General features: G+C 38.2%; 2 protein-coding genes and 1 long non-coding RNA gene across 5 annotated transcripts in view; all 3 read right to left on the reverse strand.

Moving 5' to 3' along the window:
- Positions 1-130: 130 nt before the first annotated feature.
- On the reverse strand, positions 131-12,163 carry LOC144631463 (uncharacterized). Of its 2 annotated transcripts, none has more exons than XM_078489896.1 (10): positions 9,107-12,163; positions 7,405-7,857; positions 5,450-5,477; positions 5,146-5,186; positions 4,843-4,924; positions 4,036-4,115; positions 3,908-3,938; positions 3,685-3,767; positions 3,550-3,580; positions 131-879 (listed from the first exon to the last, which is right to left on the reverse strand). In XM_078489896.1, the coding sequence occupies exons 3-10, from the start codon at positions 5,471-5,473 to the stop codon at positions 814-816; spliced, it is 438 nt and encodes a 145-aa protein (XP_078346022.1). In that variant the 5' UTR covers positions 5,474-5,477; positions 7,405-7,857; positions 9,107-12,163; the 3' UTR covers positions 131-813. The 2 variants fall into 2 exon arrangements, with proteins under 2 accessions (XP_078346022.1, XP_078346021.1); XM_078489895.1 differs by having other exon boundaries at positions 8,214-12,163.
- Positions 12,164-12,224: 61 nt separating this feature from the next.
- On the reverse strand, positions 12,225-16,038 carry LOC144631473 (uncharacterized). The gene is made up of 6 exons (XM_078489919.1): positions 15,918-16,038; positions 14,860-14,926; positions 14,430-14,512; positions 14,037-14,067; positions 13,421-13,503; positions 12,225-12,384 (listed from the first exon to the last, which is right to left on the reverse strand). The coding sequence occupies exons 2-6, from the start codon at positions 14,914-14,916 to the stop codon at positions 12,327-12,329; spliced, it is 312 nt and encodes a 103-aa protein (XP_078346045.1). The 5' UTR covers positions 14,917-14,926; positions 15,918-16,038; the 3' UTR covers positions 12,225-12,326.
- Positions 16,039-19,402: 3,364 nt separating this feature from the next.
- The window catches only part of LOC144631475 (uncharacterized), a 33,263-nt gene continuing 28,807 nt past the window's right edge, over positions 19,403-23,858 (reverse strand). For both annotated transcript variants that reach the window (XR_013566740.1, XR_013566738.1), the window contains one exon: positions 19,403-20,736. This is a non-coding gene — a long non-coding RNA (uncharacterized LOC144631475). The remainder of the gene's footprint in view (positions 20,737-23,858) is intronic.

Genomic DNA, 23,858 nt, shown 5'->3' on the forward strand with positions numbered 1-23,858 from the left:
GCGGGGATTGGGGAAAATTAAAAGCTAATTAAATATCTTTCCGTTTCCTCGGCGAGTAATCTACCATTGTGATCCTTTTCTGTATATAGGGTGAAACGCAAAACAGGAAGTAAAAATAATCCTTCCAGACTTAAGATTGAATACAACTTCACTGTCTTTAATACGACAAAATTATCATTACATAAACAATCGCAACAACTTCAACCCTTAGGCCATTTAATCAGCTTAACGGAACTTTTTTAAATATGTGTAATTCACACGAAATTCAATCTCTGGTGGGAATGAGTTTTTGCAGTGTGCAGTATAGAATAAACACATTTGCGCAAACCAAGGGATTTAGTACCTATTTGGTTTGCGTGACTAAGGTTCGGAAATTACATCACGCAATCATCACGATAGGACTTGCTTACAAGTAACAACGATGTGTTATTGCGACAGGTTAACATGACAAACTTCTTATAGTTCTCGTTCAATTTTCTGATGAGGTAATAATAACTTGGACATCTCTTTTCGCCAACAAAACGATACTCGACTCGTCCTATCGACTGTGTCGAGTATTTGAAACATTTTAGAACAATGAAAACTGAGTAATCCATTATGTTAAACACAAAAACACTATTCAGTGCCTTGAAACGAATTTCACTTAACAAAATCAAACTTTTGAGGGGCTGCACTACAAATAAATAAACAAATAAACTCGATGCTTACAATATTTAACTTAACTGGATGCATTTTCTGACAAGGTGCCGATGCAGAAGTGTTCAGTAGGATAAAACAAACTCAATATCAGTATAGCACAGCCCCACAACCATTTTACTTAGTAAGTAGATATAGAAATATGCCAATAAATAGCGGTTCTGCAAGGAGTTCCACTTCCTCCTGTGTATAATAAAAGGAAAGTTGAAAAGTTAAAAATGCTTGAGTTGACGCCTTAAGGTGGATTTCCACTGTCGCGTTTTTGTTTACGCACGTTAACGCGCGTAAAAATTATAAACGTACGTAAAATGAAATTTTACGCGCGCGATTACGTGCGTCGAATTTACGTTCTCCAATTTCCAATGCCACGTTTTTCAGGTATTTACGCACGTGACGCGCACGTTTACGCGCGTAGCGATTTTGGGGTTTTTGAAAAAAGTTGAACCGAGTTCAACTTTTTTCGCGGCTGTCTGCGGTTACGCAACGATTTACCCAATCATACTTTTGGATTTCGTCACATGACACCACTTACCATGTGGAAAACCATTTTGTTTTAAATCGCCCATCGATTTACTTGGGAAAACATTCAGATGTAAAAACACTTCTCATCGAGAAAGTCTTAACATTTCAAGAAATAATCTATAGAACTGGCTACAGAACCAAATTACACGAACGCAGTAGTGAAAGAAAACGCCTGGCGTCAGGTCACGAAGGCTTTGAACCGGGAATCCGGGAAGGTCGCCTCAAATCCTCTTTTACTTGATGGTGTCTTTCGGAAGTATTTATAAAATGCCTCTTGGTCATATTCACGCATTTCTTTTTCTAGCGTGTGGTACAAAGTGTTTTCATGGCAGCCATGTTGGAAGAGTAAAATTATAAACAACAAGATATTTGCATAAAAATGTTAATGATTTTTTCCCAAAGGAAAAACAACTTATTGTTTCACTTCTCCAATATGGCCGACAATCACGCACTCTATTCACCAACTTGATAATTCAGTATGGCGGGCATTTACGCACGTTCAACGCGCGTAAAAAGGAAATGCTTTTTATTACTTTTTACGCGACAGTGGAAATTTGCCTACGTATCTTTTTTTACGCACGTTTTACGTACGTAAATATTTACGCGTCAGTGGAAATCCACCTTTAGCGATTGTAAGTGCTACGCTTGAAGGCCGAGACACACTTGGCGACAAATCGCTGCAACACAACGCGGGGACAAGTTGGTGCAACATGTTGCCTCGTGTGACATGGTGCATTTTTGTGAAAATCTTTGCGACAGAAGTTTGTCGCTGCGATCAGTCACACGAATTTAAACCAGTTTGAATTCGTGTGACTGATCGCGACAAAATGAGCGAAAGCAGCGTTGTCATAGCTTGTGTACACTTCTGTGACAAGTCATAGCCAGCGTAGCTTGGCGTTCTAGTCACTCGGGGAGAGCGAGAAATCGCGCGCGCGAGCAAAGCGACGGCGGAAGGCAGAAGGAAAGAAAGAACGCCAGCCGCCAGACGCCTCTTAAACGGGAGAAATCTTTTTACGTAATTATGTAAATAATACGTGTAATTTGTGAAGACCGGAAATAAAAAGGTGACGTGTTCTGTCAAACTCACGTGTGGTACAGGATGTACAAAATAAATAAACCCCGGGAAAGTTATCAGGCTCATTTTCGTTTTTGCAAAAATTTAATGTCTGCAAATTCGGGAGGTCCAAAGAAAAAATCATCTGCGAGTCGAAGCGGGGGAAGAAAACCAGTTAAATTTTCTAATGATCACTGCCGAGTTTGTTTGCCTGCAATAGCATCCATGTGTAATTCACACTGCTTTGCTTCATTCGTCACTTGTCAAATGCTAATTGAGCGGCCTGAATGTTGCGCGCATGCGAATGAGTCATTTGGAATAAATTAAAGCCAACAAATCAATCACAGGACAGATAAGCAATTTTAGCCAATGGGAATTAGCGGCCTCTGGAGGCCGCTAATTCGAAAGATTTCTCCCATTTAAGAGGCGTCTGGCGGCTGGCGTTCTTTCTTTCCTTCTGCCTTCCGCCGTCGCTTAGCTCGCGCGCGCGATTTCTCGCTCTCCCCGACTGACTAGAACGCCAAGCTACGCTGGCTAACAAGTCACTGCGACAGAAAATAAAATTAACCAATGAGATAGCGTCATATATTTTCCCATGATCCCTCAGAAGCCCATTCAAGATGGAGACTAAACATGTGGCAGATAAACAATCTGAGAAATCTGAGGATTTTTTCCCTTCAGTATGTAATTTAACCACAGCTAAAGAGCTTATTCAGTTCTGTAAAGTAAATAGACTCTTGTGGGATAAGAATCCCAAAAACTATGAGAAAAAGCTACTCCAAATTCGCTGCGTGTGCACCGAACAAGCGTCTTGTCGCAGCGACTTGTTTTTGAAGCAGTAAACACGAAGCATATTGTCGCCTAGTGCTTTCCGGCCTTAAAAGTTGGTTATTATATTATTTTTTTGTTGTTGTGGTTGAATTTGTTGAATCAAAAATTGTGTGTATTAAGTATTACCAATAATTATATTAGATTTGAAAGAAAACGTTTGTTTCTAATAATTTAACAAGGCAACAATAGTAACAAGACAACTGTAAAGCTGCATTATGGACATAGAAATTTCATAAATTGAAAAGAAGCGGAAAATTTTAACCATTTTCACGGAATCGTCCTTTTTTTTTTAGTAATTAATGCATTGTATAGCTCATATGTTTATAGTGTGGTAATCGTTTTTTGCAATCTTGCGTGTGGTTACTGTAAATACATGGTAAACAAGAGGAGAATGCTCCTTTCTCAATAAAGCCCCTTGATGCTTCTAGGTTTTTATATTCTCTTACCTGAAGTTCTTCAGGATGACATTCAATGCCCCTGAAAAGGGAAAGAAAAGAGCAGGTCTTCATCATGTCGTTGTTTTTTTCCACAAAAGTAAGCGTTTTTCTTGAATTAATATAATTAAAGTCTACTTCTCTCACCCTACGGGGCTATGTCGTCCGCTGGGGCCACTGTCTTGTGTTATTAAGCATCCTCTTTCGGAGAAACATGTTCTTGAGGAATTCTGATGAGAAAATTTAACATGACGAATTGTCAATTGCTGTGTTTGTTTAGTACATAGTCTCCCTGCTGCTAATTATTTTTAACTTATGAACTGTTTTTGGTATACGTTAATATATTAGGTTGATTCTTAGAGCTTCTTACCTGATTGTCTCCAAGCTGATGTCGAATCCCCCTGAAAAACGGAGAAAAAAAGGAATATCTCCATCATCTCGTTACTTCCCTTCTACATAGTTGTTAATTTTATGTTATTTGAATCATTTAGGACTCACCCTCCTGGGCTGTGAAATACACTGGGGCCAGCCTGTTGTATTGACCCTTCCCTTTCAGAGTAACATGTTCTTGAGTCATGCTAAGGAGAAAAACAAAACATGACGAATTGTTAATGCTTTTATGCTTCGAGACTTGAATGTAAATTTAAAGGTCTCTCCCTCTATTAATTTAACGCCTCTCTCTCCACTTCTTCTGAAACTTAATTACACCTGTATCCAATCTTAATCTCCAGTCGATCGGAGGAAATGACTGGTGCTATTTATCAGTTAACCTTATAGACGTTCGTGCTGTGAATATTATGCCACTTTTTAAAGTGGGAGTTGAAGACTTGAAATTAAAATTGCCAAATCCATGTTTTGCCTAAGATTACATATTCTTATGATGTCATAGTCACACAGACTCATAGCTGTGAAAAGTTACTCTAGATTTTACTGGAAAGTTCAAAACTTCTTTCCATAAGAATAAAAGCAATGACTATTTGCAAACCAGAGCTAAGCTCTTGCCTGTAGTGTCAACAGGCTTTTAGCCAGGTGGGAGTCCAGAAGTCCTATGGACGGCCACTTTCAGAGAAAATTAATATGAATAATGAATAACTGTATACAGACTTTTTTTTAGCAAATTTGGAAATCTTTAGATACCTTTGCACTCATTACTTCAGAAGAACACTTTGCATGCTCCTCAGGCCCTTCTATGGGGACAAAGTCAGGTCTTATGAAAACTTTGGACTCCCACTTTTTAAATCGTGGCTAAAAGCCTGAGTGTCAATAAGTATTGTTAAATGCTAGAAGGACTTTACTCTTACTAACCTCAGTTGAAGGTGTTTCGAGGCCATTTAGCACTGGAGGCAATGGCTCGCCATCTTCCAGAGCTTCAGTGTGTTGAGGTACCCTAAAAAGCATTTATAAATGGCTTAATGGTCATTTTTTTGTTAACCTGCGTGTTACAATTTTAACACAATGACAAAAATATATCTTCATAGGAAGACTAAACAATGTTGTTACTTTATCTTTTCAAACAATTCCCCCATATTCTGTTTCCTTGTTGCTTTGTTGCTCTAGGTGGCCAACATATGTATTAGTTTTTAACTTAAGTAATAAATTCATTCTTACTCGTCTTTGTTTTCTTCCTCCTCCGAAGAGTCTTGACTTTCCTACAAAGAAACCAAAAATTTTTTTGTTCACTTGCTAAATTTTTGCTTTTACTACTGTCTTATTTAGCAAAGCAAATTATAAGCACTCGAGGTCGAACAGTCAACTGCAAGGGACTAAACATTAAACCTAATTTGTGAAAATCACACCAAATACAGTAAAATTAATATTTGATTTATGCAGTGGGAGTTAATGCTTTAAAATGAAATTGACTTTTTGACGGCTAAAATACTATCAGATTGCAGTACAACACAATGCCTCTTACCCTCGGATTTTTTGATGCCATCATTTATCTGAAAACAAAAGAAAGCATAATAATCAAACTTTCCAAGTATGTTTATTGTCCTGTAGTGTGTGATATTTTTTAACCGAATAAACTGAATGAGGGCTACTTTTCCTGTTCTATTATTTAAAAAAATGTTGTTAAAAAAAATTATGTTTTATTATCAAGACCATTTTGCTGTCGAACCCTTCCTCTTAATACAGCAGCTCTGAGCCAGCGAAGGCAGACGAAACTTCGCCTCGACAGACGAGAATTAATCTGCTTTCGCAGGGTGTAAAGTAAATACATTTCTACTTCGATTACGAAGAAATACAAAGAATTATATTGTTAATTAATTAAACAAATATTCGCCTTGTCCTAACAGTTACTTGTCACACAAAACATTTGTTTTTCGACTTCAGCCCGCGTGTTAAGTCGAATATCATTCTCTTATGTAAACACGCTGTGAACAGCATCCTGAATAGGTCGACATCATGCAGCTCTTTTTGTTTAATGTAATGGGCAGCAAATATAGTCTATAGTCTGCGAATCTTTAGTAAATGAATGCTGTTTTTACCCAATTGGTAAACTAAAGACATTTTGGGAATAAAGAACGAATAAATAAAGAATTGATTTATAAATAATGAGCTTGAAAGGAAGTTATAGTATCCTTTCTTTTAAAAAGGACAGGTTCCTTTCTAGCACTAAATTTTCAAATGTCATTTTTATTCTCATTGCTACACGGCAAACAAAATATTTTCGATGGGACAATTTGCTCCCAGCGGAAGAGTAGTTATCTGAAGTGTAATCCCGTGAATACCGTTAATTAATTTATCTTAACAATATGAATCTTGGGTGGGCGTTGAAAATTTGCGATAATATATATGTACGCGTAATATCAGTGTAAGGTCGCCAAAATATTTAAAAACACTACATTACAGCGCTGTGCGTTTGGGCAACCCTTCCAATTATCTAGAAAGTAACCAGAGAAAGGAAAGACAAAGCCAAATGCGTTGAACGTTTAGTAAATTGTCGCCTTAAACACACATGCAGTGTTAACATGTAGCGTAATAATGTGTTGCACAATTGGTTTAAGGCTATCACTCTGCAAGTTGCTTCTGCTAAACTAATGCAGCGATGAATTTAAAGTAATTGATTTCACAGAGCATGCAGGCAATCGCAAAAACGAGTTCGCCACGGTTTCAATCATGGCCGCTTGTGCCAGTTGACGTTTTACCTTTTGTGTTTATACTTCTTGCTGGTTTTAAAGCCAACAGATGAATCATCCGCAAAAAGTTGCACTTTTGACAAACAGCAATTAATGTACTAACTATAGGAAGAATTCTTTGTCGATTAGTGTTTTTGCTTTGCATTTCCGCAAAGAGAAATCCTTTTGGAAAACCATCATATTTCATGTTAACTTTTGGAGACGGATCGCGAGTTGTTACAAATTTGCGAATGTTTCGGCTTATCATCGAAGCGCTGAAGTAAAGGTATTCCTTTCCTGAGATGTTCGACACTCGAAGTCGTAAAAGAGCTCTTAATTGTTGTACAAACTGATAGATAATCGTTATTTCAATAAAAGGATTAAAAAAAAAAGAATTAACGCTGTGGTAAAACATTCGAAGGTTGCTTGCCAAGATGTAATGCCGACTGCAGATCTTTCCCGGTGTATAAGGAATTTTATTCTTACTAGGTTTGAGGTCATTTCGCTGCAGTACGATCTAATAATTTCCTGACATTGTTGGTATTTTAAGACGAGGCAAAGACAAAGCTGATGCACCGATAAAGCCTGCAAATCGACGAACAGTAGAGCGAATGCATGAACGGAGCGATATTCTGTTGGCTATTTTAGCTGGCTTCCAGAAAACTTGCCGGGGTAATATGCGATTTATGTGACGTTAAATAGAAAGCTATTCTATACAGCAGTGCAGTATGATAGCAAAGTCAACTCTCACCTCAAAATTTTCAGTCAGGTCTCTGCAGTATTATTGTTCGTCTTTTCTCTAGGCCGAGAAACTCCTTCCAAGATGGAACTGCCAAGATGCGGTGCCCATGGGCTTGTGGGATGGGTTAGCTACATGGGTAGGACTGCGCACGAGTCCACGAGTGTTTTCGTGACGTGCGTGATATCATAGTTCACTTCCGATAGGTTCCTTGATAGAGTCAGTTTCTTTAATGCTTTAGCAGTCACAAGTAAAGGCGTTGAATTAATTTAACCATAATGTTGATATCAGACGTATTGCTGAACATAGTTGTTCCTCTGTTCTTGTGTTTGCTTGCCAGATTAGTTTCGATTAGTAATCCACTTAACATCCACTCGACACTCGGCATTTTAACACAAGGTCCGTATTGTTCAAGAAGATTCCATGTTGAACACAGTCGGTTGCTTCTAGGCCTGATATGACATTCTGAAAGACAAATTTTGTTTGGTTAGTTTGAGGGGAAGTCTGAGTGTGGAAATTTCGTGGGTGATATCACTTTGTACTGTGATGAACTAAAACTGTTACAGTGGAACCCCGGTATAACTACGAACCCCTTTATAACGAAGTTCCCGAGATAATGAAAGTAACTGACAGTAAAATGTATTAGAACAGAACCGGGTTCAACGAACTCCCATTATAAAGAACACATTTTCTCAGTCCCTTGGCATTTCGTTGTATCTGTTTTCACTGTACTTTTCTTCCTTTTGTTGCACTAAACTTAGAAAATTAGCACCAAATCCCTCTCAAAGTTATCAAAGCTAATTGTAAGGAGCCATCTTTACCTGTGCCTTGTGTAAAATGTGTCTCCTGATTGCGCAAACACATGTTTGTTGCTTAACGAGAAACATTTTTTCTTCTAATTACACGTTTTTAAACGAACTTTGTGGACTCTTTGTGCGAACGTTAAATACTTCATACTGTACCAAGTGAAGACCCGCTTTGAAGGAAAAGCAGACTTTCCGTAGTCAAAATATTCAGATCGTAGAAACATTTCGGACAAAACTGCCTCGTTGGTGAAACTAATCGCCGCATGGAACCTGTTAGATATGTGAAACTCAAAACTCCTAAAAGGAAGTAGAACCAATACCAGTTCAGTTCAAGCTGTGGCATTATTTATTTGGATGATTATTTACGACAAGTGCTTTAATCTGATTGGTCAAACAGAAAGTATGCCCGCATCGCGTTGTGTGTTTATTAACGTCACATGTAAAATTAACATATTAATTAAAGTTTCCTAGAAACCATAATTCGGTGAAAATAAAAAGCTGGGTTTTCGCTATTGCTTGTGCTATCGCGTTTTTCAATTTCATATGGAAGGCAATCGGTAGCCGGACTTAGTTTATTTTGCAATAGGCATGTAGTGTGTAATACATAAAAAAGTTGCTCATCCCTGTTTGAACACGAACGGCTGAGGTTCTGCGCACAGTACCGTGTTTAACATAACAATTTCGTGGAAAAGCGAAGTTTGTTTTTAACAGCAAAGAGAAGATTACCATGTTCAACGGCGTTGAATCGTCCCCGTGTCCTACAATTTTACGAAATACTAAAGACGCCCGAGGACGAAGCAACCAATTAAGTACTGACATCGGAAAAGACGAAACGAGTCAGCGTCAAAAATGCTTAGCATGTTATATTATTTATGCAATAAGAGTAGAAGTAGCAAAGTGAAAGCTACCTAAGGTAAAAATGTTCTTTTTGAGCGGGCTCCTTGGACAGCGCTGGTATCCCCCTTGCATTGTCAAACTCCTTGTTCGAGATATGTAGAAGGGTTTCTACTTTTAACCGTCACACGGACACCTTCCTAGCTTTATGTAGTAAATATAATGATGTTCCTCCCGTACTCTTTTAAATAATTTCCTTATTCTGAAACAAAGCCTCGATTTCATGCTAACGGAAGTCGTTGTTCTAAGTAATGCTGCTAAAAATTGCAATAATGCTGCCAAAAATTGTGTCCGTTTTAAGTGATGCGAATCCTCGTGCATGGAAAAAGTTTTCTTTTTTATCTTTGCGCTAAAAAAGCTGCGCGTTCACTGTGTTGTTCATGGGTAAATTTTCAAAAGATCTCTATCTGATCCCTGACTTAATTTCCCTTGTGAATTTGAAATATGAAACACTTCGTTTCATTGACATTTATTAATGACAGAGCTTCCTTTCAAAAGCAGTTTTTTAGCGACTGTTTACTTTATGCTGTGAGCTTGCTATGTCATGTGATGTAGTGTAACCAATCACAGCAAACATGCAGTTTCTTCAACCAATCAGGAACGATACCAAAACCAGTCGTGACCGTGACTTGGCCTACAGTGTTACAGCTGATTTTTGATTTTCAATGCAGAAAATTGGACATATTTTCTCTAATACTCGTTCAGAAACAAATATTGCAAACGATCAATGACCAACAACGCTGTATTTTTTACCTTGAACCGTTGAAAATGGTCTTCTGGAGTACACTGAAAAACAGTCCGAATTTTAGCGCGGATTTCTTGTGCGAAACGCACCTCCTGAAAAGGAATTCATATCACTCGTCACGCATTCGGGCGTCACGCATCGTCATTTCAAGAAACAAACAAGAAGAAAAAGAGACAGACTGTTTTGCAGTGTATTTCAGAAGAGTATTTTCCATCTTGCTAAGATTTGTTTTTTATAGGGTGATATTTTCAGTGATACACATGCATGCAGTTTCAGTGGTCTTAAATGAACTCTTTATTCTAACTTCTCATTATGATAATTAATTCCAAGTCCTTTCTTTCATTGCAAAAACACAATGATTAGTCATGAACCCCTGAAAGTATTTAGTTTAAATAGTACAACAACATCAGCAGCAGCAAACTTTTACTACATTTGTACTCATTCTTAAATTTTACCCGCTGACTCAGACAGTTTTTTATATTTAGAACTATGACAATGATTTTAGTCCAGTTTTTTAACTGAAGCTCAGCGTAGATAAGATTTGATTTGATTTGATTCTATTTTACATATTGTAAAGCGCCCTTGTTAAGCGCCATTGATTTTTAAGTCCAGTTTTTTAAGCTAAATGTAAATTACATTTCTTTTTTTTATTGTTTATACTATTTTTATATAGATTTTAAACATTATAAAGCGCCATTGAGCTCCAGGAAATAGCGCTTTATAAATTATCATCATCAATTTATAAAGTAAACTAATTTACATGCGAGTCCTCGAACCGGGCCACTTGGAAGAAAGTTGACCAATCAAAACGTTAATTGAGAACAAATACAAACAATAGTTCCAACTTCGTCCCCAGGGCCATCTCCGCTTTCAAGATGGTGGGCGGACGCCATCTTAAAGGAAGAGACGGCCCTGTGGACGAGGTTGATAACAGTTCATCAACAAAGTTTGAACACCCAACAAATTTGCGGAAGCTGCTGACCTCTCGTGAAACGCTGCAATTTTTTGATTTGTTAGTTTCGATCTTAAATTTTGAGCGGTCTTCAACTGTTTCGGTTTTGCAGTCACAAAAGGAGTTTTCAAGATAAATTTTTCGATTATGATGTAATAATTATGATACTCTACTACCAAGAATGAAATCTGTAAAGTGTACAATGCAAATTCAGGTAAAACAGACTTACATTTGCTTTCAATTGGTTACAAACAGGTTACAAAATTGGTTGTAGAGCTGTTGTCTGAATGCTTTTATGTCATTAGTTTGTTTACGAAAAAGGATAGCCATCCATTGTTCTCAATTAACGTTTTGATTGGTGAACTTTCTTCCAAATGGCCTGGTTCGAGTAGTCGCACTGTAAGATATAGGATATAATAAACAACATATAATAATTTAGTGGACATCAACTCCATCGTGTGCCCTTCCTTTAGAAATCAGCCTTCTGTTGGAGTGTTCCTAGACGTTCGGGCAGTGTTGTTCTCACTTTGAGGCCCCTGCAAAACGAAACGTGATACTTTTCGTCGGATTAAGGTAACAATTTCCACATAACACTGAATACGTGACATTGTTATTGTCATTTCAAGAATCACGCGATTATTGACTCAATTAAAAACAAAATATGAAGAAAGGAAGTTGTTTATTAAACTCCCCAAGTTTTAACAGTTTCACTTACAGTAAGCAAAGGTTTGGTAGCTAAGGACATTGCAGGGCATGTTTGTAAAAGTAACAGCAACAAGATGGATGTTTGTTAAATCTACGGATGGGAATTACACGAATACAGTGTTTTGTTTATTTTAAGCAGTCACAGCCTTAAGACTCTAATTTGTTGACTCTTTTCATATTCTTTGACTTCTTATGTGCAGCACATCGTAATCGAGGACTGATTTTAGATTATGCGTTAAATATATTGTCCAGTTGAACCTTTTTGCTATCATAAATAAGGCAAGTGTGTTTCTGTGAGGTGCAATACTGAATACTGATGAGAACATCAAGCCTGTATGAATTTTGTTTATCGTTTAGAGCACCAGATCGAGAATGGCATTTATAAAGCGTTTGTTTTTTATTTCCGACTGCAAATCATGCTTTTGTGTTTAAGGTTTTAAAATAATGTTGTTTTAAAATGTTTGCGTGTAGGAGATGTTGCAAAAACAGCTTCTTTTAAGGAACACATTCAACTCGAACTCGCTTGTTCACCACAAATTTGTCACATTTGTCTTTTTGTACTAGTAACGTTATGTATGTAGCCACTTCTGTTTTATTAAGTTAGCCTAGTACATTATGGGCATAAAGGTTTCAGCAATTTTTAAAATGAACCTAACAGCAAAGTAGCCTTCACAGAGGATCTGTAGCATAGCATAGCCATTTACAGCATATTAGTACGTTTGGCGTTGTGTAAAGGGAATCAAGCTAAAATGTGCCTTTCTCAGGCCCCCTTCCCTCGCTTCTTTAAAAGTATTTTTTAGCTAAAGAGCTGTTTCCAACTTGCTTTAATTCCTTACAGTTTACCTTTGTAGCCACTTACCTGAAGATAGCCAGGCTGATATGCAATCCCTCTGAAAAAAAATGCGAGGAAAAAGAGAACATCTCCGTTAGGGCGTGTTTAAAACACAAAACGGCGAAATGACGAAATGGCGAAATGATGCTAAAGACTGAATTATTTCAAGGTTGAAGGGAAGTGATGACTATTGCATACTACGTTAAAATTGCAAGGGAACATTTTAATGTTCTGGCCCAGGAATATAAGAATACTTGAATACTTGTCACTTCTCACAACGCCAAATTAAACGTATTACTTAAAGGCAGGGTACTATCTAGAGGTGTTCAGGGGTAGAAGCTTCCCCCCCCCCCAAACAGCTCAGCTCCCCCCCCCCCAAAAAAAAAAAAAAAAAACTTTGTGATAATTTAAGAACTGAAACATTGCCGCTGTTTATCTCTTTTATTCACTTCTTTGTAGTGTATAAATAGCGCAATAGGAACTCTTCGTCTCAGCCGAGCTAACATTGTCAAAACCTAATCATGTGATGACCAAAAAACAATATAAAATTACGGTGAAAATATATCAAGGTTGTGTCTCAAAATACACCAGATTACATCTCAGCACATATCCGTTTAAAAAAATTTCCATTTCGCCATTTCGCCAGTTCGTGTTTTAAACACGCCCTCTCCGTTATCTTCTTGGTTTTCTACACAAAGTTAGTGAGACATATACAATCGCTGCTTTTTGGTAGATCTCCGTGGCGGCACCCGAGTAATTTTCGGTTTTTATTGTCCAAACAGAAACTTCCGAACTTGCCATTTCCTTTTGCCCATGAGGCTTCGTTAACATCAACGAGTTACGTTTTAGACAAAATGGTACCGTTGTTATTTCCTTTCAGGAATAACCTACGATCAGGCTTTCCGCCGCGAAAAAATAACGCCTGATCGCAGGTTATTTCAGGAAAGGTGCACAAATTATTTTGTAATACGCAATTGCAAAGGTCGTTGGCAGCTTAAAAATTTATTTCATTTGTTCGAATAACGGTAGTGAGGCAGTTGGTTTCTACATTGTAGCGTTTCCAACTTCATATTATCTGAATTTACATCTCTTACCCGACAGGGCTGTGAACTCCACATGGACCAGTGTCTTGTTGAACCAGGTGTCCTCTTGCATAAATGCATGGTCGTGGTATGTTCTAAAGAAAATATTTTCCATGATTAAAAACTGATAATGTCGTAATGCTGTATATTCAAGGCTGTTTCTTTCTAACTAATTACACTCCCCACCTCCTTTGTTCTTCCTTAATCAAGCCACACACGTCTCCCACCGTGCCTCATAATAGTTTATTTTTGAGGTAATTAATAATAATAATAATAATAATAATAATAATAATAATAATAATAATAATATATAGTAGTAATAGTCATTTTTAGCGCGAAAATTCAACACTGGTTTTCAAATCGCGTTTCAAGTATGTTAAAAAAAACTAAATATTACACTAATAAGCAATTTAAACGAACTTAATGAACTTATTGTCATTTGTGTTATCCGTAGCATAGCATAGACATTTACAGTATATTAGTACGTTTGGCGTTGTGTAAAGGGAAGTAAGATAAAATGTGCCTTCCTCAGGCACCCTTCCCGCGCTTCTTTAAAAGTATTTTTCAGCTAAAGAACTGTTTCAAACTTGCTTTTATTCCTATACAATTTACCTTTGTAGCCACTTACCTGAAGATAAGCAGGCCGATATGCAATCCCTCTGAAAGAAATGCGAGGAAAATGTAAGACATATACAATCGCTGCTTTTTGGTAGATCTCCATGGCGGCACCCGAGTAATTTTCGGTTTTTATTGCCCAAACAGAAACTATCACTATAACTTGCCTTTTCCTTTTTCCCATGAGGCTTCGTTTACATCAACGAGTTAAGTTTTGGGCAAATTGGTACCGTTTTATTTCCTTACACAAATCATTTTGAAATACACAATTGCAAGGGTCGTTGGCAGCTAAAACATCTATCTCATTTGTTTGATAAGGCAGCTGATTTCAGAATATTAAAGCACATACGTAGTTTCTACATTGTAGCGTTTCCAATTTCATATTATCTGCATTTATATCTCTTACCCTACAGGGCTGTGAACACCACAGGGACCAGTGTCTTGTTGAACCAAGTGTCCTCTTGCAGACATGCATGGTCTTGGTATGTTCTGAGGAAAATATATTCCACGATTAACAACTGATAATGTCGTAATGCTGTTTTATTTAAGGCTGTTTCTGTCTAACTAATTGAACTCCCCACCTCCTTAATTCTTCAAACCACACACGTCACACGTCCCACCTCATAATAGTTATTATAGGTAATAACAGCCGAAATTCCCTTGTTTTCATATTTCCTTGACTTTCTTTATGCAGTGCATTGAAATCGAGGACAGATTTTAGAATTTTCCCTTTTATATTGCACGGTTGAACCTTCTTTTTACCATGAATGTGATGGCTGTGTTCCTGTTAGGAGTATGACCGCCTGCAAAAATCATGTTGTTGTTTGTTTCCTAACCTGTTGAAGTATGTGATTTCTTATTGCTCTGCTCTCTTCGTGTACTTGTATCACCATGTGTATATTGCTAAAAGACAGAAAATTACAACTATTGTCGAGTTTGTTGGCAATGATATGTGTTGTCGCTTATTAAGGGCATTTTTCCCCCTTATTTATGCCAGGGACTGGTCAGTAAGTCCTCGGGGAGAGGCTGGAGGATAAGGAAAAATGACGGCTGGAAAAGGTGTGCCACCCTTTCTCTTTGCTCGCACAGTCAACCGACTGACAGCCATGATGAATGAGAGTCGAAAATTACATGTGTACAAAACATAGGCATTACATGATGGTTTCTTAAAGTTTCTTTTACAATATCAAATTTACTGCTATTCTGTGCACATGTATGAACTTAAACTGTTGAAGGCTCTAATCACGCTTAGGAAGAAAATATTGTATTAATTAAAACTACTGTCCCTGCCCAGAACCAAAATCGACATCACCCTCTGTTGACTGAATGCTACTCTGATTCCAAACCATTGCACAGACTGAGGTTTATCCGAAACATATCAAGGATAGAAACTTCGCTTTATGAGCGAATTCTCATGAGGCTGTTACGTCGTCCAATGCTAAGCGACAATTGTACACCTACACCAGCTTTATAATATGAGGGTAGCGCGAGGAAGTGGAGAACAACTGCCGTTTTAAAATTAATGAAGAAGATCTTACAACAGTTCACTGTACTTTTTAATATCAATAAATTATCTTTGTGGTATATGGTTTAAGTTATTGACAACAAAGCCTCGAAGAGCAAACTATAAACATCAGTGACTGCGTGGCATTGAAGCTGTGTCAGACTGGAATAATAACTCCACACTCAAAGTTCGTAACGCTTCTGTGCAAGTTAAGTGGATAATTATTAAAGACCCTTTCGTTAGTCAAGTATCAAAGATATTGTCATAGACCGGCTTTGATTCTGAAAGAATAAGTGTCTACCACAAAGTAGAATTTCATTATAAAGACTTTTAGAGTAATAAACTGTTGATCCTTGAAATTGACCAAAGATATCAGCAAAACAACCCTACCGTTGTCGAAAAGCTGCTCGGGTTCTGCTTGGGTCCCGCTCGCGTCTTGCTCTGGTTCTGCTTTCAGTGACTGACTGTAAAATTAAATCGAAAGTTAACAGTGGAGTCGAGAGAAACGGCAAGCGATTGTTCTTGTACGTTTGTTTTATCCCGTATTAAACGTGTTCCGTATAGCCACGATTCGTCACTGCCAGTTGATGTGTTTTTCAACGGCAGTGTGCTTTCCAACGGCAGGCTAAAAGGCGCGCGACACAATGTCTTTCTTGGTTTTGTGCTACAGCACCTTCGATTTATCTCAGAGTTAAATTTGTCGAGCATTGGCATTCAAAATAAAACTGTAACAAAGCAATTTTGTGGGAAAACAGTATTCTAACTTACCGCGATAGCTGACCTTTTCCGTGTAACAACGCAAAACGGCGTTGACGAATTCTATCGCTGGACCCAGGTTTCCGCATGCACGGCCATTTTCAAATTTCCAACTTTCCACATCTCATTAATTCCATTTTTCCACCCTCGCTTTTTTCGCCTCATTTTCGACGGCCTAAGAAAACAAGGGACTGCTTGTAGTCTATGCGCGATTCTTCGAGGAGGACATGGAGGAGGAACATGATGCCTAACATTCCGACAATTGTCATCTTAGATGGTGAAAAGTACTCGGTTGGCGCTTCTTCGGATTTCCACGTATTTGTGTTCCTCGGCGTCGATTTCTCTCTGCGTGTTGTCGCTACCTGGCTCAAAGTTTCGATAACAAAAGTGCGTCCGTCGTACCTTTCCTCGAGCCCTTCTTTTCAAAGTTAACGAAAGATAAAACAGATTCCAAAGACTGTACTATTCTCCGATCCCTGCTTTTAACACACATGTTGTATGAAAGAAGCAACGGCAGAGCACGCGCTGAAGTCTATGACCAATTTAAAGTTTCACCGAGCGACAGCTGAATAAAAATTAAATCAATAAGGGCTTTCTTTGATTTCTGCACTGCAAAATACTTTTTGAGTAACGTGTAGATTTGACGACTTTTCAGTTACATTTGCACAGTAGCAATTCCCTTGTTGGTAAGGCTTGTTGATGACTTCTTTTCCTTGTGGACTTGATAAAGCTCGCGCTGCAGTTTGCGTTGCAAGATCGTCATCCCATCTCAAACCTAACTAGTGTGTTCAAACTTTGCTCCTTATTACTCTGCAAGAGAGTAGGTATGTTTGCATTCTGTTTCCTTAGTGTATTTCATTTGGTTAGATGAGTATTTTAATTTATTATTTATGATTCAAACAATGTTTATTTTCTTCCTTCATTGTTGGAAGTATAGTTCTCTAGTTGACGTCACCGATATCTAAACTATTGCTAGAACATTTTCCATTCTGTAAACTAAGCACTTCCAAGAAAACAGTCTTTAGGCACGGAGTTTCAAAGAATCGACACTTGGGGAAACTGAGAATCTCCTTGTATATGTTTACCTTGCGTTTTGGCTTTGGAAGTAATATTAGTTTCTTGGTTTGCAACCGAATCCGTTGGTAAAGATTTAAAAATGAATAAGATGCAACGATCATGCTCAGCGGGGGAACTTAGTAACAAAAGATAATTAGGAATGTTTTTACTAGTGTTGGTGACGATGCATGAAGGCTCAAGTAAACTCGGAAATACTTGTGTTAACTTTCGCTTGCGGCTCAGTTTCACCAAACTTAAAGTTTGTGTTTGGTTTAGGGAGGCTCCTAAACACACACGGCTATGTAAAAACGTTAACGTTTAGTGTTTCATAAAACCACCTGCTCACAACTTTGTTTACTTAACCCTTTCAATCATAATCAGTCTTCATACTTGGTTTCAATCATTTCTTTTAATGTTAGCTGTGAGAGTTTGGTTGTTCATCAAGACGTTATCTCCTAGGTGGCGATGCTTTTCATTTACGCCACCTGTCTGATTGACATTGTACTGATTGTAACGAGAAATCAGATATTGATCATTCCTTAATAAAGTTTCTACCTATATCTATCTATTAAGATTTAATAGACAATAATCTTGCAAGTTTCGTGTTAATACGCCCGCTCATACAGCCGTTGGCAGCCTGTGCTGCAGTGTTAGTTAAGTAAGGGTTATTTACTTGGAACGAGGGGGTGTATGTGATATATTTGCCCTATTAGCGGATACTTTAGAATCACAGACGGGTTGCTTGAATAAGCTTGTCGTCCACGAAGCGTAAGAACGTTGGTCAATTGGTGCTTTTTGTCTGACATCATCAACCTTCTAAAATTTAGACTGTTAATCCTGCACAGGTATTCTTTTCTCATTTGTTAGGCATAAAAAACTTTTAAACTCTGTGCAAACGTTGATATCAATTCAGTGCGTAGCTTTGGAAGAAGGCACTTTTAAATTTATAATGTCCCAGATAAAGTGTTTCTGAATTGTCACAAAATGGATATTTTATTTATAAATTTTCAAACCTGATGACAATTTAGATGTGATAGTTTAAGAGCTACGAATTGAGAGCGAATTATTGATGGTAAAATTGTTCTTTAATTCGTGTTGAACTGTTGGCGGACATATCGGTGCCCGAAAGAAGGACACCAATATGGTGACTTTGTTCTAAATGCTTTAATTTTCCCAGCTAACCCAGTTATGAAAAAAAAATTCACAAAACTACAATTTGGATATAACATTTCTTCCTTCCTGCTCTGCAAGAAATCAGTTTTCTGATGTTGATCAATCCACCAAACAGTTTTTTTTTGAACTTTGGTGAAAACAAGCAATTGCATTTGATGGCAATATTTAAATTCCAACTACTATGGATCTACCAAGCCAGACGCCCCATCCCGTTTCTGTAGCTTGCAACGCTTAGGTATATTACTACTCTTCCTGGATGGTATGCTCTTCCATCATAGGTAATTCCCTGCATTTTCTCAGATTGTCCCAAAACTTCACTGGTACCCACTTTATTGTTGGGTGGAGAGAAGCACTTCGAGAGTCAAGGGTCCTGCCCAAGAACACAACACAATGACCCCGGCCAGCGCTCGAAGTCGGGGACTCGTTCACTAGCCACCGCGCCTACCACGCGCCGAATTAAGGTAGCTTACAATAGTTAAGACCTTCCCATCTATCACATTCTAATGCAGCTAGTGCGATGATGTGACGGAAAGAGGTTTAGCGTAAACCAGTAATTAAAAGCATTTATCAGTACACAAAGTCAACTCCAAATAACGTCGAAATATGTTGCCATAGCAATGGTCCAATATACCTGCCTGGGCTGTCAAATATACTTACCTTTTGACCTTTTGAAGCTAATGAACAAAAAACGACTTGGTGAAAGTTTTCGTTTTTGATAGTATTTTTGCCCAATTGGCAAAACAAAAGTTTTTGCAATTTTTTCTTTTAAATCTGTAGGTGGGGTTCAGAGCCAAAGTGTTGTGAAAATGCTTGTTCTGCTGATTAAATTACAAGCCACCGTTTTTTTTTTCAAAAATGAAATGATGAAAAATGATGTCAACCAAGAAAAACTGTGCCATTTTATTTGTTTCTTTGTTATTTTTATAAGTGTTTTATGAACTATAAGTTTATCTCGAGGATATCATGGTAAACACAAGGTATGTGAATGTTGAGTCACTCATGCACGCCAATGCCGCCAAGTGTTGTCGTTCGCCGCTCAGTCTTTGCGCGTTTCCCGAGAAGCGCAAAGACTGGGCGGAGACGACTCGAGTCAGGTTTAGTACATTCACAGGGAACATGCCACGTACAATATATAAAGATCGAGACACGCCTCTATAACGGGTCCTGGTGAAGCCTTGATGGAATTCGATAAAATCCTCACCAGGGCAGATTAAAATCTACCCGGGTGTTTCTGGTCGCAAAAAAGGTTGAGGGACAAACAAAAAATAAAACCTTCGATTAAAACATTGGGAACCTCCCCTCGTAATCGGCCAAAGTGATAATTCCCTTTCCCCCTCCCCTATCGCCCTGACACGTTTCGCAAACGAATACGTCTTAAAATTCGCATTGGTACGGACTTTCGTAGGCAGCACACTCCAACAAGGAGGAATAAAACTAACCATATACTTTTTTCGAATCTACCATGACCAGAGAGGTCTACATCTCACCAGAGAGGACAAAGAGAATTTACCAGGCTCCTAACTTTTTTTTTCGAAAAAAAAAAAAAAGACTGCAATGCTGTTAAACAGCTGAAATTAAAAAAAAGTTTTATTTTGGCCTAATATTTCGGGTGGACAAGCCAACCTTAATCAGGGACAAAGAGCGAAATGACAGTCTACTGGATAGCGACTTATCCGGTGGCCTGGATAGCACTATGTTTCCTTTGAACAACTGGGCCCAGGTTGCGTTCAGCAGGTCTGTTACAGAGGGGTGTGTCACATGCTTGCCCTTTAGATAATAAGCGCCTTCTCTCTCCCTCCCGCCCCCCCCCCCCCCCCCTGCCGCTAAAACAAGAAAAGCTTATAAGCGCCTATTGACGATGGCGAGGCCTCAGCTCATAACAAATCCAACAGCAGTAGACTTATAAATAAAATATGTTTACTTTGTGTACTTTTAATGGTTTTAAGGTGGCTGGGATAGTTTTCACTCTGTCACTGCGATATCAGAAGCTTCAGAAATTAAGGGCTTTGCAGTGAATCTCGATCATTAAATAGTAATAAAATTAACTATGTCTTTCCACAACATACAACACACCTTTCATTTAATGCAATTATAATATATACTTTATACATCTCAAATTTAACAACTTACATTTACACCTTTAATATGCGTTATCTAAATAATTCGTATTTTTTTTTACATCAAACAGGTTTTTTCTTGACCAGACTTGTAGGCTCAGCCAAACCTATAATGAACAATAAAATTTCATTAATATAGAACGCTATTCGTATGTCGATACAAAAATGGTGTTCAAAGTCAGCTTAAAGTTTGAACGTTTAAGGTGGCTTTAATCACTTCTAGTCATACCACCCACTGTACGGACCAGCTGACGCAACCAATAGGTCAGGCGAAGACAACTGATAAACCAATAGTCGATAACAATCGAATTCAATCATTCTTAAAATAATTATTGATTTTTGTTAATGGATAACAATTTTTTCTGTTAGTTAAATTATTATCGATGTCGATTACTTCAGGCCTCGATAATTGTCATAATTCATTTGGCGTGACTGAGTTAGGGTCAGTTAGATCAGGCCAGACGGGATCTGCATGGTTCTGGGTTATTTTGTACACCATGACCTCGCGCAACCCCTTTAACCCTAACCTGATTAGAGGTTGACACATTACGCCGGCACATTGGCGGGCATAATTTGGCAAAACAGGGATAATGCTGGCATAATGGTCCGGTTTGCAGTGAACGAAAACAGAAAATAAATAAATAATAAAAAATAATAAAACATTGACGGTTTGGTGCACTAGAACGTGGTATGTTTGTGACATTTTATGCAAGAAATCTAAGCTATATCAATAATTTTACTATTTGATGCAGCGGATATTTCTTATACAACACTAAAGGCTGCCTTGGTTAAATGATTTGTTGTTGTTGTTTTGTTGGCCGTTTACCCTTTTTACGAGGGCGAGGGGGAGTGAGGCAGCAATTACTTTACAAGCACTTGTAAGCAAACTTTATAACAATCTACATTTTCCCAGTTCTTTGGCACTTTGTTAGACCGGGGTTCTACTGCAGGGCTTTGCTAGGGCTTTCCACAAGTTGCTCGGCAACTTTTTTGGCAACTTTTCAAAATTCGAGCAACTTTTTCTTCTTCGAGCAACTTTTTTCCTCTCGGGCAACTTGTTGAATTTTTGACCAATTTCCAGACCGAAGATCTCCGAAGGTTATCCGAATGTTGTTCAAAGACAATACGAACGGGTCCGAAGATTTACGAAGTTTGCCGAAGACTTTCGAGGAACATCTGCAGACGTTTCAACTTTCGGCTAATTCTGCATTAAAACATTACAAAACTCGTCAGCAAACATGACGCCATCGATATCTTCACGATTTTTCTCAGTTAAAGAAATCCTTGTTATTTAACAAATTTTCTCCTTAATATGTTATTTAGATACTTTTTTTGCTGTTAAATTGCAAAAAACTGCTTAGAAATCTTACCCTCAAAGGGAAATTAGCATATTTAGAGAAATTCTCTTGATTAGAAGCAGCGTTTTGGTTTTTTCTGGAGCAACTTTCGAGCAACTTTTATTATCAGAAGCAACTTTTTTTGGATTTTTGGAGCAACTTTTGAGCAACTTTTTGAGAAATTACGGGCAACTTTTTGTGAAATCTCGAGCAACTTGTGGAAAGCCCTAACTGTAGCTGATTCGTCCCCAGTCGTCTCTAATACGAAAATTGCAAGACGCAAAGGATGATGGGAAGGAGGAAAGGCAAGAGACTCATTCGCTCCGCTTCTTCCTTCCCATGATTCCCTCCTAGACTCACGACGGATTCAAAAGACGACTGGGGACGAGTCAGCCACTGTAGTGTTCTAATGTAAATCCTGCGATTGGCTGGGCTACTCGTATTCGTCCAGTAGAATTAATAAGTAAAGACTCAGCTGTGTTCTATTGGAAATCCGCGAATCTGATTGGTCCTTCCATTGTTTTCTAGTTGTTAAATAGAAAACAATGGAGAAACCAAGGAACCTTGGGAAAACCAGATCCTTGGATTTCCAATAAAAAACATACTGTGTCTACTAAATAGAACACTCGTGAAAGTTTGGAGGCGAAGTAAGACAGTGGAAACACTCGCCTGTGGCTTGTGTTTGTGTGTGGCTTGTTTTTTATGTTCTCCCAAACTTCCATTCTTGTATCTCAATGTAAAACTCATAAGCAACACCGGAAAATGTCTTTATCTGTATTTATACAAGAGGGGGGGGGTTTTGGGGGGGGTTTTTAGATTTTGGGGTGGGGTGGGCCTTGTTTTTTTTTTTTCCCCCCCCTTTTTCCCCCCCCCCCGGTGGCCTTTATCGGTCTAGTGTTGCACACTTTGGAATATTTTATTTGCATTTGTTGCATTGCGCGCACTGTGAAAAGTCATTCATCGTATTTCTATTTTTCGAACGTTTGTTTTATAAAAGAAAAAGGGAAATTCCTTTCCCAGTCTCAATAGTTAGGAAAACATTCATGATCAGCTGTAAAAACGCACACCCACATCTCCTGTTTCTCAGCTTTCCCCAAAACATCCACTCGTGTTACTATAAATTAAATGGAAACACGGGAAAAATTATTTTTTTGTTCTATTTCTAACACGACATCAGTGTTTTCTGCCGTAGTGGCTGGAAATACCAGTATTTATAAGGTGTCGAGAGCTGTCTAAGTTTGTAAGAAGAACACTTTTCTCGGCCTTTAACTGAATATGGATCCTCTTACAAAATGTATAAATTGTTTTACGTCTTCCGGTGATCTACAAGGGTCTACGAGGTCAGCTTTGACAGGTTTTCTCAAAGGTGCCATGCGCTGTTTATAAATTATGCAGCAGTATATGCGTTTATCTGAGATATACCGTTGTTATAGGAATCACGAAAGGAATCCTTGCGTGGCGTGCTTGCACTGTAGAAAAATCGCCATTGGTTGTCAAGGAATAAGGTAAAGGCATTTGTTGTCTACTGAGAACAAATTGAAGTTAGTTTTCCGATGTAGAGTAAAAAAACATCGAAAATTTCTAGGGCGCCTTTTAGGGTGAAAACACATAATGTCGTTCGGATTCAGTTCGCTTCAGACTTCCAAATGGATCACTGAATGAATCTCGATACTATCTTTACCTCCTGATCAGTTCACGAGCGCGTGGCTTAGTTTATCCACGCAGTTAGTCAATTAGACGTATGTATAAGTCTGTTATAAACGCACATGTCTACGATAAGTCTTTGTTACAATTATTACGTCAAGTCAGTAACAACTATCAGGCCAAATAAAGAGCCAGTTTCCATACTAAAGCGATCGTTGGAATTCCGGCTACACTTTGCCGCGTTGACG

Source organism: Oculina patagonica, chromosome 12, assembly GCF_052425735.1.
Source record: "Oculina patagonica isolate OP01 chromosome 12, crgOcupat, whole genome shotgun sequence".
Classification (NCBI taxonomy): domain Eukaryota; kingdom Metazoa; phylum Cnidaria; class Anthozoa; order Scleractinia; family Oculinidae; genus Oculina; species Oculina patagonica.

Excerpts from the sequence above, each read along its gene's own strand:
- LOC144631463 (XM_078489896.1), bottom strand. The coding sequence starts at position 5,473 with ATGATGGCATCAAAAAATCCGAGG. Across the intron at positions 3,768-3,907 it reads ATCAGCTTGGAGACAATCAG|AATTCCTCAAGAACATGTTT; the intron begins GTAAGAAGCTCT and ends TTTTCTCATCAG. Across the intron at positions 3,581-3,684 it reads GGACGACATAGCCCCGTAGG|GGGCATTGAATGTCATCCTG; the intron begins GTGAGAGAAGTA and ends TTCCCTTTTCAG.
- LOC144631473 (XM_078489919.1), bottom strand. The coding sequence starts at position 14,916 with ATGGTGATACAAGTACACGAAGAGAGCAGAGCAATAAGAAATCACATA. Across the intron at positions 14,068-14,429 it reads GGTGTTCACAGCCCTGTAGG|AGGGATTGCATATCGGCCTG; the intron begins GTAAGAGATATA and ends CATTTCTTTCAG. Across the intron at positions 12,385-13,420 it reads GGAGTTCACAGCCCTGTCGG|AGGGATTGCATATCAGCCTG; the intron begins GTAAGAGATGTA and ends ATTTTTTTTCAG.